At 46.7% G+C, this 18,119-nt stretch overlaps 1 protein-coding gene across 1 annotated transcript in view; it reads right to left on the bottom strand.

Annotated features, from left to right (window-relative positions):
- The window catches only part of ZNF654 (zinc finger protein 654), a 33,940-nt gene extending 23,722 nt beyond the window's left edge, over positions 1–10,218 (bottom strand). Inside the window, exon 1 of the mRNA XM_088442044.1 lies at positions 10,033–10,218. Coding sequence (XP_088298170.1) covers positions 10,033–10,164 — 132 coding nt within the window. The 5' untranslated portion in view covers positions 10,165–10,218. The remainder of the gene's footprint in view (positions 1–10,032) is intronic.
- Between the last annotated feature and the right edge of the window lie 7,901 nt (positions 10,219–18,119).

Raw genomic sequence — 18,119 nt, 5'->3', positions numbered from 1 at the left:
CAACAAAATATAGGGTGCCAACTCCATTGTTTCAAGGCCTTTATTTAACACTGATTGCAAACAACTTTGCTACAATGTAAATGCAACAAGTGTGTGTAAAGGCAATGGCAGTGTGCAAAGACACCACTCTGAGCAAAGATATCTATTGTTAAGGGAGCTTCAGTTTCCAGGTGAGTGTCAGAAAATGGTTGCAGGTTCAGGCAAGACATTAAGGGCGGTATTCAATTGTTTTCGCGGTCCGGATCTCGCGTCTAAAGTGACGGGAGACCGCAGGCCGCTATTTAACCATTTGCCTGGCACGGTCGTATCAGATACGACCATACCAGACTGGGCTTTACCTGACATGGTCATATCTGATATGACCAGTCAGGAATGCCCACTGGGCGGCTGTGGGAAGCTAATCTTCCCGCAGCTGCCTATATCAGCACCCGCGGCTGCCTCTCCAGCGTGTACCGATCACTGCTGGCCACAGTGATCGGACACCCGGTATCAGCCCCCTTCCAGCGTGGTTGACTTTCATTGTAGCAGCAGCCACGGCTCCTGTAGCGGCGGCTACTGCGGAGTCCCGATCACTGTGGCCAGCAGTGATCGGGATGCTAGCATCACCCCCCGCGGCGCGGCTGCAAGGCAGCCGTTACCTCAATGGCTGTAAGCACCTCCGGCTCCTGGAAGCCAGTCGCGGTGCTGCTCTGACCAGCAGACTCCGGCGGTCGGCATCCCACTCTCCATGCAGCCGCAAGGGCTCCTCCTCCAGAGAAAGCAACAGCAGTGGCTCCTGGAAGCTGTGTCCACCCGCCAGCACCCTCACCTCCCCCATTTGGCTGCTCTCTTGCAGGCAGGTATTTCCTCCTGGCCGGGGCCAGCCACACCTCCTCCTCATTCCTCCTCGCCAGGAGCAGCTCCACCTTAACTGCCTCCCTTGTGCCCGATCACAGCTGGCCACAGTGATCGGGCAGTAAAGAAACCGCAAATATAATACATATATACACACACACAGAGACCCAGTATATATATATACACACACACACACACACACACACTAGGGATGGCCACTGACCATTGAGGTTTTGAAAACCATCGATGGTCTTAAAAAAAAAAAAAAGTGGTTTTTCCCTGCTGACAGGCACCGATGCTGCACATCGATGGCAGCCCCCAACCGATGTTAAGGCAACATCGATTGCTGTGGTCTCAAATAATCAATGAACATTTTTATTGATGGCTTCCCCGTTGACCATCGATGGTACACCTGTCAATAGCTACCATTACAGTATATCATAAAAATTGCTATTGTTATGGTGTACGGTGTTAAAAAAAAAATAATAATAAAATCACTTTGGATAAGTTTTAAAAAAGATGTTCTTGACCTAATTCAATCATAAAAAAACCCGACAAATTCTGAGCGGTTTTTGGAAAAAGAATTTGTCAGTTAAGTGGTTAATTGTTCCTGCTTTTCGCGTTGATCACGCTCGAAGTGGTCGGGTTTAGCCGCGTAAATCGGCTACCCCCGACCAAAGTGCTGGGCGCGATCATTAAAAGTGCCCAAACAGGTCACTTTTCGCACATTTCAGCTCACACCCCCTTAGGGCTGAGAGCTGAAATTAAGCGCTGGCAACTGATCACGCCCGACAGGAGCAACAATTGAATAGCTCCGTCGGGGGTGAAGGTGGCTGGAAACAATTGAATTCCGCCCATACGATCAGTCAACTTCTTTAAGGATACTGTATACCCAGTCCAAACATGGCAAAGAAACAGGCTGACAGAATAAAAATAAGGCTTTTAAGGCTTATGCTCGTGGAAACATTTCAGAATACCAATGCAAAATTTATTGATTAAAGTTAAATTCATTAAAATTAAGTTAATACTGATTGTCCACTTTAACAAAGAATAATAAAGTTAAATCTCTGAAACAGTACAATAACCACATAATGCAAAGTAAAGACTATTGGGGAGCAACGTGACACACACAAAAAAAAAAAAAGGAGATACAAGCAGCTCAAAATGTAAAGATGTTGCCATGGATGATACCATAAACCTGAAATTGAATAAGCTTAGAAGAACAGGGGCTGACAATTATAATGTGTAAGAGGTCTCAAACAGACTAGCATTGCAAAAGTTTTTTAAGGCAATCCATATACAATTCAGTTTTGAGTAAATCTAATCTTCTATTTATCTGCAACTACCACAATTAGGTATCTAACTATACAGAGTGTGTTTAATAAAAATATGCATTTTACCGTTGGGGGTTTCCCCACAAAAGTTACTTATATCAGGCAACAGCTCCATGGTTACTATCTCCACTCTGGAGGAGTGGAAGGTCATTGGGACTTCTCCAAGATCTTCTCCTGATCGTGGAATTCAGCAGGACTCGTCCACGATTAGATAGCAGTGATCGCGCAGAGCAAAAAAATTTGTGGGTCCCAGGGACCCCTCACTTTATAAAACTGGCGTCCTGCTCCACAGTTTCTGGGTCCCATCACATATTATGGGGGGTGAGGGCAGGCAGCAGTTGTGACAGTGCTGGCGGCAGGTAGCAGTTGGGGGTAGAGCTGGCGGTAAAGGCAGGGAGAAGTTGGGGGAAGAGCTGGGGTAGAGGGGAGTAAGGGCAGACAGTGCTGGGGGTAGGGAGGGGTAAGTGCAGAAAACAGTTGCGGCAGTGCTGGGGGCAAGGATGAGGCTAGGGGAAGGCAGTGCTGGTGGTAAGAAGATGGCAAGTAAATGTGCAGTGGGCCTCTATGCAGTATGTATGTGAACAGTGGGTATGTGTGCAAAATGTATGTCTGCAGTGGGCATCTGTGTGGTATGTATATGTGCAGTATGTATGTGTAAAGAGGTCTGACAGTGAGGGGGATAGTACTGCAGCAGAGAGGAAGAGATATGGTGCTGATGCAGGCCATTTGGATGGCTCTACAGGCTTTCCGTAGACGCAGGACGCAAAGGGGGAGGCAGAGGCCATGAGTGACAGGGAGAGGCAGTGGAAGGGGGAGGCAGAGGCCATGAGTGACAGGGAGAGGCAGTGGAAGGGGGAGGCAGAGGGTGACAGAGAGAGGCAGTGGGTGAGTCTGGTTTGTTACTACACAGCTGAACTATTTTTGTTTAAATGGACTCCCTACACCCAGGGGCTGCACAGTGTCCCCACCCCCTGCAGACCCATACACAAACAACACCCCAACACAAGCACAAGGGTACGTAGGTATGCAGAAGCACAACAGTAGCAATATCTGCACTGGATCTTATAGCAGCTGCAGGAGTGCAGACTGTGACACTGCTGTCAGACAGTCTGACTGGGATTCCAAATAAATCAGCTGCACTCCGGTTCAGTGCCACTATATCACTTTCCTGCAGGTCTCATTATCATGATGATAATGGAGACAGCAGGCTTGGGACTTAGGAAAAGACATGCTACAGGTGGGGGTGGGGGAAAGAGTGTTACGTTAGGGAGAAATGTATTTACAGGGGCGTTTGTGTTACAGAGGAGAGAGTGAAAAAATGTGTTCTCAAAGCCGCGTTAATTTGTGCTCACATTAAACAAGCACCCCACCTCTGTCGCGGTCTTGACTTGTACTTACCGAGAGCTGCCTCGGTAAAGTGCGGAATCACGGTGGCAGCGCTGCCCTCCTTGATCTGGAGCCCAGAGGAGTGATGGTAGTGTGGGGAAAGAGGCAGAGGCAGTCTCAGGGAGGAATGACACTTGATCCGTGAGGAGACAGGAGAGCCTGGCGGCGTCACATGAGCAGAAGGAGGAGGTCTCAGGGGGTGATTGGATAAAAAGACACCAGCGTTGATTGGTTGGGGACTCTGGGACCAGCGTTGATTGGTTGGGGATGGCTGCTGCTTAGCTTGTTAATGCCTAATGTTGAGGAATGTCATTCAGTCTACGAGTGTGATGGACTGACAGTCTGGTCCCTATTTTAGGCCAAAGTTGAAATTTTTGCAACATTAAACTGCAAAGGCGCGTATCCACTACACGATATTAATAGACTGAAGGATAACGATATCATTATCGTTCAGTCGTCCATTAATCGGGCAGAAAAATGTAATTAACGACCAGCAGTGTGCGTTCACGCTGGTCGTTGCCGACATCACTCATCGCCCGAACATATTTTTCTTTGTTTGCTCCACCCGCAAAACTCTCTTCCAGCTCTTCATTGTATTTTAGAGGCCTATTCCAAAGTTTCCTTTTATAAACTTAACACCAATAAATCTGAAGCCCTGCCCTTAAATATCTCTAGCGATATATTGGAGTCACTTAAGGTGTCTTATAAATATGCCTAGCAATCCTGCTTGCTTAAGTATTCAGGTGTCCATTTAGCCAGGTATAAAGATATTATTGAATGTAATTACAACACTCTCCTTAAAGCGTTTGAAGGCTTCACAAAGGACTGGATGTCCCATGAGGTCTCTTGGCTGGGCTGCCTTTAAAATGGTACTACTGCCAAACCGTTTATAGACTTATTCTGTACGATTCCTAGGCTGCTTCATAAGCCTTTGTACAACAAATTTTATAAAGTCTTTACTAATTAAGTTTGAAAGGGAGGCAAACCAAGGATTGCGAGGGGTACTCGGTCACTGTCTAAATTAGATGGTGGTGTAGCCTTCCCTGATTTAGAGAAATAGCAATATTCCTGCCTATTGAGCCAGGCAAGAGATTAGTTTGAAAGGGACACATCTAAACCATGGGCCCTATGGGAGAAAGACCTGGTGAAACCATTTGCTCTCCCCGATTGATTGTGGTTGCCTGTTACTGTAAAACCTCTATGTAACATGCTTTCAAGATCAGCCCAATCCACCATATTAGTGTGGCATAAATTTGCTCCAGCTGGTAAAGAAATAACTCTGCCAGCACCAGCCCAGTCACTACCTTGTAGCGTTCCCGCTAGGCTGTTTCAGCGGGGCGCCGCGCCCTGCCCTATTTTTGAATGGCAGGAAGCACCCTGCCCTCCAGCGCGACACTCTGCTGAGACAGCCTGCGGGTTCTGTCTCCACCCGTGGGTAGTCAAAATGGCGGCGCAGCAGGTCACTGCCGGTGAATGGGGGCCGGGCGCATTCGCCCGGCCTCCATTCACAGTGACCGTGGCGCTTGGGGGCTGCCCGGCATGTCCGTAAGTGCCCGGCACGCCCCCAGGTGTGACGAAAAAGCAATGCGTCATAAAGACACACCCCCTTTTCGGGCACGCACAAAACTGCCCTATCTCTAGGTCCAGCCTGCTGCCGGACGTAGAGTGAACACTACCTTGCATAGCTGACTTAATTGGGAATCTGCAGCTACACTCTTGGGTTACGAGTGGGATCAGTTCTTTAAGAGATGTCGGATATTGGGGTTGTTCCCTTTTCTGACCTTTGGAGTAATGAGGCCCATCCATTACACGATGGGGGACGATGGCACGATTACGACGCCGTCGTCGTCTCCCGCGGGGTGAAGTGCATACACTGAACGTTCAGTGTATGCAGATCAATCACCCCCGAACATGGCAATCTGACGGCGGTCGTCAGGTTGACCATCATGTTCAGGCGATGATACATGTTCAAAAACGACCAGCGGGCGCATCGCTGGTCGTTTTTAACCTTTTACTGCCCGATTTGCAGGCAATTACCAAGCGATGGAGTGATAACGACCGTCGTTATCGCTCGGTTTAATCGCTTAGTGGATGGGCAGCATTAGTATAATATTCCCAATCAGGATTTTTATAAATATCTCCAGGTGAGTCACTGGATTCAAAATGTCTTCCCTTCCTTAACAATACATCTGTCTCTACCAGAATATAGTTTAAGGTGTTTTCAGTCCTCTAATCATAAAGGGGTGCATAACGTGGTGGTATAATCTGCAAATAATGGAAGGAAAATCTAATAAATTAGCTTGTCAGAGGAAATGGGAGGAGGATCTTTCTAGGACATCTGAGCAGGGGGGACTGGGAGGTCATTTTCCGTACGTGTTTTAAGATGTCCCGTTGTATTAATCACTCGGAAATGTTTATTAAGTTAATTCACCGAGTGTACTTTACCCCTGAAAGACAACATAAAATATGGCCCACTATCTCTAAATATTGTTGGAGGAGTTGTGGTTCTGTTTTTTGGTCATGTCTCCTTCTACGATCAGTGTGTTCTGAAGCTTTTGTCATGATTGGTAAAGTCACGGGGGTGAATATACCGGAGGATCCTTTAATTGCCTTGTTTAATTTTTACCCTGGTAATTTGACGCTGAGAGATTTGTTATGGGTCACATCCTATCTAATAGCTACCAAGGCTGCTATTGCGCAACTTTGTAAATCCACCACAGTACCTAGTCCGATTGCTATTGAGCATAAGGTTCAAAAGCATGGTGATTTTGAGACTGCTGATTGTAAATATTCCACTTCTGCTTCGTCTCCTCATATGAAGTGGTTCAGGAGAAATGAATTTAGGGAAGAGCAGGGTCGCTCCTCCAGCCCGAGAAGGAATATTGACTTTGACCTTACTATCCTTCAATCCCCTACTTCTGATGTTTAGTCTTTTTGTATTTCTATTGTAAATTCAGTTTATGCTGTATTAAATTGTAATACTGTATATGTTGTATATAGGATTTTTGTCCTGTATATATTTGAACACCCATTTCTTCTTTTTATGTTCTCCCCTTCTTTTCTATTTTCTGTACCCTTTTAGATTATCTGAAACATTCAATAAAAATTGAATGTGTGAAGAAAAAAAAAAAGAAAAGAAAAAAAAAAAAATATATATATATATATACACACACACATACACACACATATATATATATATATATATATATACACACACATTTCATTTGTAGACGGAGTTCCATAGGACAAATGTGAATGATTAGAGGGTTAAGTACCACCAAGGGAGAGTTAGGGGGGGAGAGGGGAGGGATAGCGTACTTACCTTCCCTCTTCAGACGCCGGTATTTCATACCCATCCCTTTAAGGATAACCATGCTTGAGCACAGGTGACTTAATTAGTACCTCAGTCAATTTGATTTAATCATCTTGACTCAAGCGTAAATATCCTTAAAACCTGGACTGTAATGGCGGAGTTTGGGAACCTCTGAGTTACATTTTACTTTCCCGCTGTTACTGGATTTGGGCATTTCTGTAAAGATTCCTAGCTACAGACAGCATTGGCATTATTTCAGGTGCATATCTACAAAGGTGTGTTATTTCCATGAAAATAAGGGTCACTTGCAATAGGGCAGTGCTGGCCACCACGCTTATTATTATTTCATTTATTTTTTAAGTGCCACAAGGGTTTTACCTCACTGCATGGGGAAAATCAGACATAATTCAAGTACAGACACTATATAAAAATTCACAGAGGGAAATAATGACAGTGTCGAGCCTGTAGAGAAGATGGACAGAGGGCCCGTACAAGCTCACAATCTACAGGTGATTTGGGTGGGCACAATATCCTTTTTCCAGACATCACATATCCTTGTTTTAAGGGGATGCACCTAGATTGTGTGTGCTCAATGTCGTTAACAGGGACACACTAGATGATATCGCTCATGGAGCGAGCAGTCTAGTGTGTACGTACCTTAACTTTATTTTCATCTACTTCTTACTCCCCACTAGGGCACCTAACACTTGCAGGGGTATTCAATTTGAAGCAAAAAATTCGGAATCGATGACATAATTTTCTCCTATTTCAATTATCCCCGTATTCAATTTCAAAGACTTTTCGGAGGTTCGAAAAAAAACGGGGATAACTTTTCACCACTGAATAGGTGGCGAAAAAAAATGCAGAATTGGGGTTTAGGGGTGCAAGCTTAAAAAAAAAAAATAGCCTGCAACCCTGGGAATGTCATTTAAAAAATGAACTGTCAAAAAAAAGTTAACACCCCAAAAAAAAATATTTAAAAATTGGGGTGAAAAAAAAAAAAAAAAAAGTCTTTAAAAATAGGTAAATAGGTTCAGGGGTATTCTGTAAGTATCCACCAGGTGTTTTCTAGAATAGGCTATTAGAGGCAGGTGCATTTTTGCAGAATTTTTTAAAAATTACTTTAGGGACATAAATATATGCTAGTACCCATTTTCATGTACCCCAAATTTGATGGGACCACTTAAAAAAAAACGAAAAAAAATAACCTAAGTGCTCTTCTGCATCACTTCTTCAATGTCGGGAAAAAAAACCACCTGCCGCGGCTATTTAAAACCCCGAATTTCATTTGCAGGCTAAAACGGGGGTACCCATTGTGATCCCCCATGTTTTGAAAGCTTTAGGGGGGTCCCACAATTTATTCCAGGTAAATCCCGTTTTTTTCTCGCCGATCCTATTTCGCCGGCTCCCGTTTTCGTACTTTTTAATTGAATACGGGGATAAAGCGGGCGCGCACCCGATACTTTATCCCAGGAAAATCAGCGATGTAGAGCGAAAAGTCCAGCACAGACTTTTCGCTCCAAATTGAATACCCCTGTTGGTTGCTTATTTGGGTGTTATGCTAACCAATGTATACATGTCCTTGTCTTGCATTGTATTGTACTGTTAGTCACTTTTTTGGTTATGTACTTTGTAAGGCGCTGCGGAACACTTGTGGCGCCATATAAAACAATAAAAATAAATAATGATATAGCTATATGAATAATGGATACATTTAGAAAGTTTAGTGTATGAGATCAGTACAGGTCATGGAGGAGTTGTGTGCCTCCCGCTGCAGGTTTACATGGCAGCTCAGGACAAGAGGCCAATATAATAGTTTGTGTACAGCAGAACCAGGTGAGAGGCAGGTATAATAACATACAGCACACACAAGTAAGGGACAGGTATAAAACTCAGAGTACGGCACACCAACGCGACAGTGAAAAACAAAACCAAATTAGAACAATAGTTGGTTGTGTATGGCAGAGACTGGTGATGGGCAGTGTAAGACACAATCAGGTGAGGGACAGGTATAATGGGCAGCGTAGGACACACCCAGGTGAGGGGCAGGATTAAAGGGCAGCATGGGGCACACCCAGATTTCCGTAATTATCTTTGTAGCTACTTCTCTGTGTACACTTGTAGTGTGGCAACTGAAGTTGGGGATGTGTGAGGCCCCTTTAAGATACTTTTCTCCATTTTAAACCTGTGGTGGTGCGTGTCCCCCGCACTGTGGTGCGACAGAGTATTGTGGACCCTGCACTTTGAATGTGGTGCCGTGGCGGTGTCCCGCTCTGTTCATTTACCTGTTAGTTGCTGCTGGTGTGCAGGTATAAAGGGCAGTGTGGGGAACACCCAAGTGAGGGGGCAGGTATAATGGGCACTGTGGGGCACACCCAGGTGAGGGGGCAGGTATAATGGGCAGTGTGGGGCACAATTAATGGGCAGTGTGGACACACCCAGGTGAGGGGGCAGAATAATGAGCAGTGTGGGGCACACCCAGGTGAGGGGGCAGGTATAATGGGCAGTGTGGGGCACACGTAGGTGTGGGGGCAGGTGTAATGGGCAGTGTGGGGCACACCCAGGTGAGGGGGCAGGTGTAATGGGCAGTGTGGGGCACAATTAATGGGCACTGTGGGGCACACCCAGGTGAAGGGGCAGGTATAATGGCCACTGTGGGGAACACCCAGGTGAGGGGGCAGGTATAATGGGCACACCCAGGTGAGGGGGCAGGTATAATGGGCACTGTGGGGCACACCCAAGTGAGGGGGCAGGTATAATGGGCACTGTGGGGCACACCCAAGTGAGGGGGCAGGTATAATGGGCACTGTGGGGCACACCCAGGTGAGGGACAAGTATAATGGGCAGTGAGGGGTACACCCGGGTGAGAGGCAGGTATAATGGGCACTGTATCGCACACCCAGACACCTGCCCTTTTCCTGGGTGTGCCCTACACTGCCCATGGCACACTGCTGGGCAGTGTATGATACACCTAGGTGAGGGGCAGGTATAATGGGTACTGTGGGGCACACCCAGGTGAGGGGCAGGTATAATGGGCAGAGTAGGGCACACCCAGGAGAGGACAGGGCTGAAGTACGGCAGTTGGAAGCCACGGGCCACAGACTGCCACAGACCTGGGCTAACTGCCCCCGGCAGACATCTCCCTGTGCTCACATAGACCCTCACCTCACAGAAGCGGCGGCAGTACACCTGGTTCCTCAACGCTCCCACTCCGAGTCCACGGAGCTCCTCCTCGGATATGGCTTCCAGCTCCTCCACCAGCCTCTCCGACTCCTGATCACTCTCGTCTTCCGCCATGCTGCTGTCCCCGACCTGCGCGTACAACTACCGCCGGAGAACCGCCCCCTCCTCTTCCTGCTACGCCTACACCTCAACTCCATTGGCCAAGAGAGAACTCAATCCAGTAAAAAGGGCGGAGCTGGGTGCGCTGAAGTTTCCATGGTCATCGCCGATTGGACGTTTCCTATATCCGTCAACAGTCTGTCTCTGGGCGAGATGACGTTTCAGCCCGGCCGCCATCGATTGGCTGTGCCTCTAGTTGTCAGTAACATCTTTTAGAATGGTCTGTCATGCAGTGGGCGGGGCTGCGTCTGTGCAGCTGATTTACTCGTTATTATTATTGTCACTGTGTCTGTGTGTGTACAATGTACATGCAGAGGTGCTGCTGTCTGTCTCACTGGCTCAGCCCTGTCTCCTCACACACACGGCTTCTATATATATATATATATATATATATATATATATATATATAATTATATGTGTGTGATTATCGTGTGACAGTGAGCTGTAATTACCGGGCTACAGGGTTATTTTACTCGTTGTGCTATATTTTGTCTCTGTTTTTATTAATAATGGTTTCCCATGTGTATGAGGTCATGTTTTGACAGCTGGTTTAGCCAGACTAGGAGCACATTTACCAACCATCAGTAATGTACTTGTCAGGGGATAAAAATAACATACACTTAGTTACATCAGAGGTTCCCAAGCTCTGCCTATACAGTCCATGTTTTAAGGATTGGATGTATTTATATTGTTGGCAGACGGGATGCCCGGGCATCGATATTCCCGGCATAATGCCAACACCGATATCCCGAATTAGATCAGGATATCGGCGTCAGCATCCCGAACCGCTGGAATCCCGAACGTCCAGGACGGGTAAGTATCTTCTTGTCCCCGGGGAAGGGGGGGTTAATTTTAGGCACCCCCCCCCAGGAGGGTTAGGGTAAGGCATCTCCCTGGGACGGTTACGATTAGGGTGCGGGAAGGGGGGATTAGGGTTAGGCACCACCGGGGAGAAGTTAGGGTTAGGTACCACCAAGGGAGGGTTAGGGGGGGAGAGGGGAGGGATAGCGTACTTACCTTCCCTCTTCAGACGCCGGTATTTCATACCCATCCCTTTAAGGATAACCATGCTTGAGCACAGGTGACTTAATTAGTACCTCAGTCAATTTGATTTAATCATCTTGACTCAAGCGTAAATATCCTTAAAACCTGGACTGTAATGGCGGAGTTTGGGAACCTCTGAGTTACATTTTACTTTCCCGCTGTTACTGGATTTGGGCATTTCTGTAAAGATTCCTAGCTACAGACAGCATTGGCATTATTTCAGGTGCATATCTACAAAGGTGTGTTATTTCCATGAAAATAAGGGTCACTTGCAATAGGGCAGTGCTGGCCACCACGCTTATTATTATTTCATTTATTTTTTAAGTGGCACAAGGGTTTTACCTCACTGTGCATGGGGAAAATCAGACATAATTCAAGTACAGTCACTATATAAATTCACAGAGGGAAATAATGACAGTGAGGAGCAGTTAGTATAATTCTGTAGAGATGATGAAGGAGAGATGGCCAGTACAAGCTCACAATCTACAGGTGATGTGGGTGGGCACAATATCCTTTTTCCAGACATCACATATCCTTGTTTTATGGGGATGCACCTAGATTGGTAGGCTAGTGTGGTTCAGTCGTGGGGGTGCCAAAATTTACACCGGAGAATAAGAGGACATGGACCTTGGGTATCTCTTGCTGAAACCAAATTGAGATATATCTACTTTTAAACCAACATATGAAAATTATATTTAGTTTGGTAAGGTGATATTACTTAAATGAGATAAAGAGGAGTTCCCTCCTTTGTGGAAGGGAGTATAGCCCTTGGCTCCCTGATTTTTTCACCACATTTGGAGGTGGTGGAGATCTCATATGTTTTTGATGTAATAAACTTTACACCTTCCTGTTGCACTTCTCGTTTTTCCAGAAACAGTTTCAAGGACCTAAAAGTGGGAACGTGCTTGGTGGACAAGTAGGCACACATGCAGAAACAAAGAAGCGCTGTGGGTCTGCTATTGTTTGTAAATGAGTTTTCAGTATGTGGATCAGGGTAAGTTAGTATGTGTATTAGGGTAAGTGATAAGTTTGGCAATAATTGAGAAGACACTTTACAAAGGATCGCAAGATGAGCAAATATTGACTGGCCATTCAAACACAGTCTAGTAAAGTTAAGGCTCTAAAACAGTACAATGACCGCATAATGCAAACTAGAGAAGGGTCTATGGACCCGATTCAGACCTGCTCGCTAGGAAGCGTTCGCCCACAGCCAGCCGATTTTTGCATTCTGCGCATGCATCACAGTGCACGTGCGTGAACCAATGCGAGCGATTGGAAAGCATTTGCTCGCCGCGCAAATACAGCCCGGCCGAATGAGTGACAGGAGAAGCCATTTATGGGTGGTGACAGGGGCTGGCCATTAAAAACGGGGGAGAGGAGGTGCGAACGCAAACGTGCCTGAGTGTCTCAATGCCGTTTCAGAGGCGTGCATAATTAAGAGGCAGCGTCATGGTACACGTCAGCTGGCTGGATTTTACACTGAAGTGCTCGCAGTGCTTGCGGTAGGGTATGGTCAAGCACAAGCGCTGCGATTACATCCGATGGTACTCAATGTTAACGATGGTTGCATACACTCCCTGGCGATGACGTGCGCAAGTGGGCATCTTAAAACTGGCTGGTGGGCGTCTGCATACACAAAGCAATCGCACGCCAAGACATAGTGGGCGCGCTAATGCCTTGTCATGCGATCGCCTGCCTTGCTGAATTTGCATACGCATCGGGCGAGCGAACGCATCTAGTGAATCAGTTCCTATATACTAAGCCTTGGAGAGAGATAAAGTGGATGGAGATAAAGTACCAACCAATCAGCTCCTAACTGTTACTTTAGGCTGTGTTTGAAAAGTGACAGGAGCTAATTTGTTGTTTTTTTATCTCCATCCACTTTATTTCTCTCCAAGGCTTAGTACTTAGGGCCCTTATTCAGAGCCGGACGCTCTGACCAGAGCGCTCGCTCTGAATCAGGGCCCTCCTCCATGAAAATGGAGCGTCCTCCTGGACGCTCGTATAGCTGTGGGTGACCACCCACATCTATAGCGAGCGTCCATGGTGATGGTTGCGATGGTCAAAGACCATCGCGACCAACGGGCTTGCGACGAGACCCTGCGGTAGGGTCTCGCTTCCGCAAGCCCAGGAGTGATTTTGGCTCTATCAGAGCCAAAGTCACTCCCATGGGAACGCCTCCGTCTGGCCGGCACGCCCACCAAAGGGGGCGTACTGTCAGTCACCATCGATAGCACACCCCCTTTGGTGCGAGACCCCGAGCGACGTATTTCTCGTCGCTCGCCGGGTCTCGCGCATGCGCACGACAGAGCTCCCTCCGTCGTGCGCATGCGCAGTCTCACAACATCGACCCGCTAGCGAGCGAACTTTGCTCGCGAGCGGGTCTGAATGACCCCCTTAGACCCCATACTGTTTAACATCTTATCACTATAAAATATAGGAAAATAGAAAACAACTCTACAAAATGTAAATGCATCGCAGAATCAATGATACTGTAATCTTGCATTTGAATGAGCTAGGAAGCAAAGAGGTTGACATAGGGGCTCATTCAGAGGTGGACGGTAAAAAGGCACCGTCTCTGCATTTTTGTACGTAGCGTCTGTGCTAAAATATGTAAAATCCAAAAATGGTGTCTTGTATAAAAATACACCTATTGCCGGCTTTGCTTTCCGAATACGGCGGCTAATTAAATTCGGCCTTAAGTGTGTGCATCAGGGCCAAGGCAATTGGAGTAATTGTAATTGAACTTTATTTTCGCCCCATTTTCCAGGAGTGGCCAGCCCAGGGACTGCGTGGACGTACGAAATCTGCCGGGCTCGTAAGCCAGCCAGCCTGAGTAAGCTGAGATTTACTCAGCTGGCCGCCTGCCCGACAGCATCCACCATCACGACCATCGACCACCGATGGTCGCGATGGTGATCCCAGCAATGTTGGGATTGCAAATGCAGCAGGTGGTGTCATACACCTCCTGCTGCATTTGCATTATTGCAAGGATCACAATTGCAAAGTTGCCTGCGTTCAGCTTTGCAATTGCGTTCCTTGCTGAATCAGGCCCTAAGTCACCTGTGCTCAGGAGGAATGGGTGTTAAAACAGCAGCATGCCACATTTATAATCTAATGTCTATGTTAACTATCATATTTTATTTATTTAGAAAAAGCGGTGTCTATATGTGTTATACTGTGATTAGTGTAATGGACATTTTTATTTAGCAAATAGCTATGAGAGTTTTAAAGATTAATGGTAGAGATGAGCTAAATTTTCAAAATTTGACTACTGTATTAAATATTCACCTCATTCTAACCTGGCTGTAAATTGAGCATGTTTTGCCTGCAGAATTTGGCCTTAAGGGTTCCCCACCCTTCCCTATCCATATCAACAGCACAATGCATTAATAGTCATCGTACTAGCTTTAATCATTCCACAACATGCAATTTACGTACGTAAATATACAGTATACAAGGTCTGATCCTGAGTCGGATACAAGTGGGGTTGCGGACGGACCTTGCAGATTTCAGCATACTGCGCACGCGCCATAGAATGAAATTGATAACTGCGCATGCATTAGAGCAAGCAGACGCACATGGATGGAGATCACAAGTGCGGACGGACCACTCTTTCCGTGAAATGGGCATTTTTGGGTGGTAACTGGTGGCGACAATGCGGATGCACAGAATTGTTCCATCTAGTGGGAGTGTCACAGGAGTGTCGTGGGTGTGTAAGCCAACTTCAGTAGCAGGCAAACGCAGATGGAGAGCCTGTTTCAGGCGGATCTTTTGCACCCTGCATAGAGTGGGTGCATGCCCAGATACTACTGATGGTGGTTGCAACTGAATACAGGAAAAAGTGGGCTGGACGGCATTGCACACACAGACGCATGGATGTTTGGCATACGCTGGTGGATTCTCGAATTAGCATAAGATAGTAAGTAGTCTGCCATGCCCGTACAGAGAAGCGCTAGCAGATGAACCCAACTGAGAATTGGCTGCACAGTGCGCAACAACGGTCCATAGAAAGGTAAAGTAAAAGCGGCACTCAAAGGGGTTATTTGGGCGCACTTGATGGCAGCCCGAATTTGCACAAAAGTGTTCGCAGCACCATAGGACTCCAAGCAAAATTATGCGTAAGGAATAAATCTAAGCCACATTCCCACAAAAAAATTTAAATATAGGCTGCCCTCATAGAAAACTATAAACCACATTATTAACCAAATACCTGTCAGTGCAGAGCTGTCAGCAGCGTGAGAGCGTGCCAGCATGCAGGTAGGCAGGCGGGATAGCAGTCAGTCTGTCTATCTTGTGGAGCAAGCATGGCGGGCAAGGTGATTGGGCGGTCTTGCTAAGCAAGCATGGCGGGCGGGCGAGCGGTCATGGCGGGCTGTCTTGCAAGACTCTTGAGGAGCGGACATGGCGGGCTGGCTGGCAATGTGGCGTGCGTGATCTGTGAAGTCACACCACTGCATCTAAGCAGGTCACGGCCCAGGTGCGCCTGTGTCTCCCAGTGGAGCTCAGCGGCAGTGCTGCCCGGTTCGCAGATCTGCAACGAGACCGGTGGCCCTGACCGCCGATCCTGAACGCGCCGTGGCACACCTTACAACCAGCCACGGCACACTAGTGTGCCACGGCACAGCGGTTGAAAACCGCTGCTTAGTATATACAAGGAGGATGTCATAATCACAGGGCCGTAACTAGGGGTGTGCGTCACCGTTGCCACCTCACGACCCCTGCTTCTGGCTACAGGATGTCTGGAATGGCATCTATTAGACGCTACAGGCAGGCATCCTGCCATGATTACAGCTGCCCAGAACGTTTTAAAGACGCTCCTGGCACTGCTGCAGTTTCACGCGTCACCGGCTCCGCCCCCTTATGCAGGACGTCATGATGTCACGTGCATAGGGGGCCGGCACATGGCGCTCATAGCTCTAGTTATGGCCCTGCATAATCATCAGCTATATAGGCGTTTACAACAAATGTATAACTGCTGGCCTGATTCAGCTTATTTTGCACAGATTCCCGATGATAGGGGAATCACCTCATGCGCTGGACACATTCTGTGCATGTGCAGTAAGGGTCTGAGATATCGCTCGCAGTTTTGGGGCATGGGAACGGGTGGCGACACTGTGGGGGAGTGATGAGGCCAGGATCTCCGTTGGCTCCGGAGAATTCTTGCTCTCTTTTCAGCATCTGCGGCAGCCAGCTTGCATGACCCCATGGGTCACTTACCTGGCTTATGGCATCACAGATGATCCGATGTTGCGTTCTAGAACACAACACGGATCAGTAATGCGTGCCAGGTTAGTAGCTGCTATAGCTACTACGTCCACAGCTGAATCAGGCCTTGTGTTTTGATAGCAAGGAAAAAAGTGTGGGAGGGGTTGGAGGATCGTTTGAACAAACTTATTTATACCTAAGGCAGAGGTTCCCAAAGTCCGCCATTACAGTCCAGGTTTTAAGGATAGCCATGCTTGAGTCCAGATGGTTAAATCAAATTGACTGAGGTACTAATTAAGTCACCTTTGGTCAAGCATGGATATCCTTAAAATGTGGACTGTAATGGCGGACTTTGGGAACCTCTGACCTAGGGGGTTTAATAACATCATTTTAATGCTTTTTTAAAACTAAATATATATACTTATGTATTTTTTTGTGAGGAGGCAGTTGCTTTGTTACACATGGGTTTACAGGTATATTCTTGCTTGCCACTTAATAGGTAGGTTTGAACGCTTTTATAGATTTGTGTATAATTAGAAAACAGCATCCTTATTGCCTGATGAGCAAAGATATGCATGCTTTGAAAATCATTGCAGGACACGTCTGACTGGCTTAACTTGTATGGTGAGGGGCACATAGATATTTCTCACATATTTTTACAAGTTCTGAAACATATAAAATCCCCATCGGCAGATAATGTGTGCAACCACAAAGTTATGTAACCAACTTAAATATAATAAAGAGACAGACCAAGTATATATGCGATCAAAAATATATGGTCAGCTTTATTTATTTTACAATCAGAGTATGGTGGCATAAGAAAGAACGGCCAGTAAGCTTACGCCCCACACTTGACTTATGCAAGGATATAAAAACACTCACTGAACGGGCCAATATCCCAATTCAAGTGTAATAGTGATATAAAACTTGCAAGGGCCGATATCCCTCTCTGGCAAGTGAGACGGTATCCAGCCCCATCCCAATGGACTATTTTAGCCCTCTCCAACGAGAGGTGCCGCTGACCCCAGTAGGGTAAAATCAGCCTAACCAATGCATAGAAGGGGGCGCACCGCTCATACTGCAGCGAGGTGGACGCTTTATAGATACTGCCGTTCTTTCCCGCCCTTGAAATAAAGCCGACACAAGAGAAAAAAAGGGGGAGGGAGGGTGGGAGATCAGATTCCAAAGAGGCAGTGTAACATTGCTGACCTACCCACACTCCTATTAACCACACCCCTTACACAACACTCCACCAATCCTAACCTAATGTCAATCTGACCATAAAAAACTAACACTCCCCTACCTAACTTTATTAACCCCACGCATCCCTGCCTAGGGGTTTTATGTGCCCTCTGATCTATTCGAACCTCGGTTATCTTAAAATCCCCATCGGCAGATAATGCGTGCAACCTCAAAGTTATGTAACCAACTTAAATAAAATAAAGAGACAGACCAAGTATATATGCGATCAAAAATATATAGTCAGCTTTATTTATTTTACAATCAGAGTATGGTGGCATAAGAAAGAACGGCCAGTAACCTGACGCCCCACACTTGACTTATGCAAGGATGTAAAAACACTCACTGAACGGGCAAATATCCCAATTCAAGTGTAATAGTGATATAAAACTTGCAAGGGCCGATATCCCTCTCTGGCA

The sequence above is a fragment of the Taudactylus pleione genome, unplaced genomic scaffold, assembly GCF_031769625.1.
Source record: "Taudactylus pleione unplaced genomic scaffold, aTauple2 ptg000303l, whole genome shotgun sequence".
Classification (NCBI taxonomy): Eukaryota; Metazoa; Chordata; class Amphibia; order Anura; family Myobatrachidae; genus Taudactylus; species Taudactylus pleione.
This window is presented reverse-complemented; position numbering and strand designations above follow the sequence as displayed.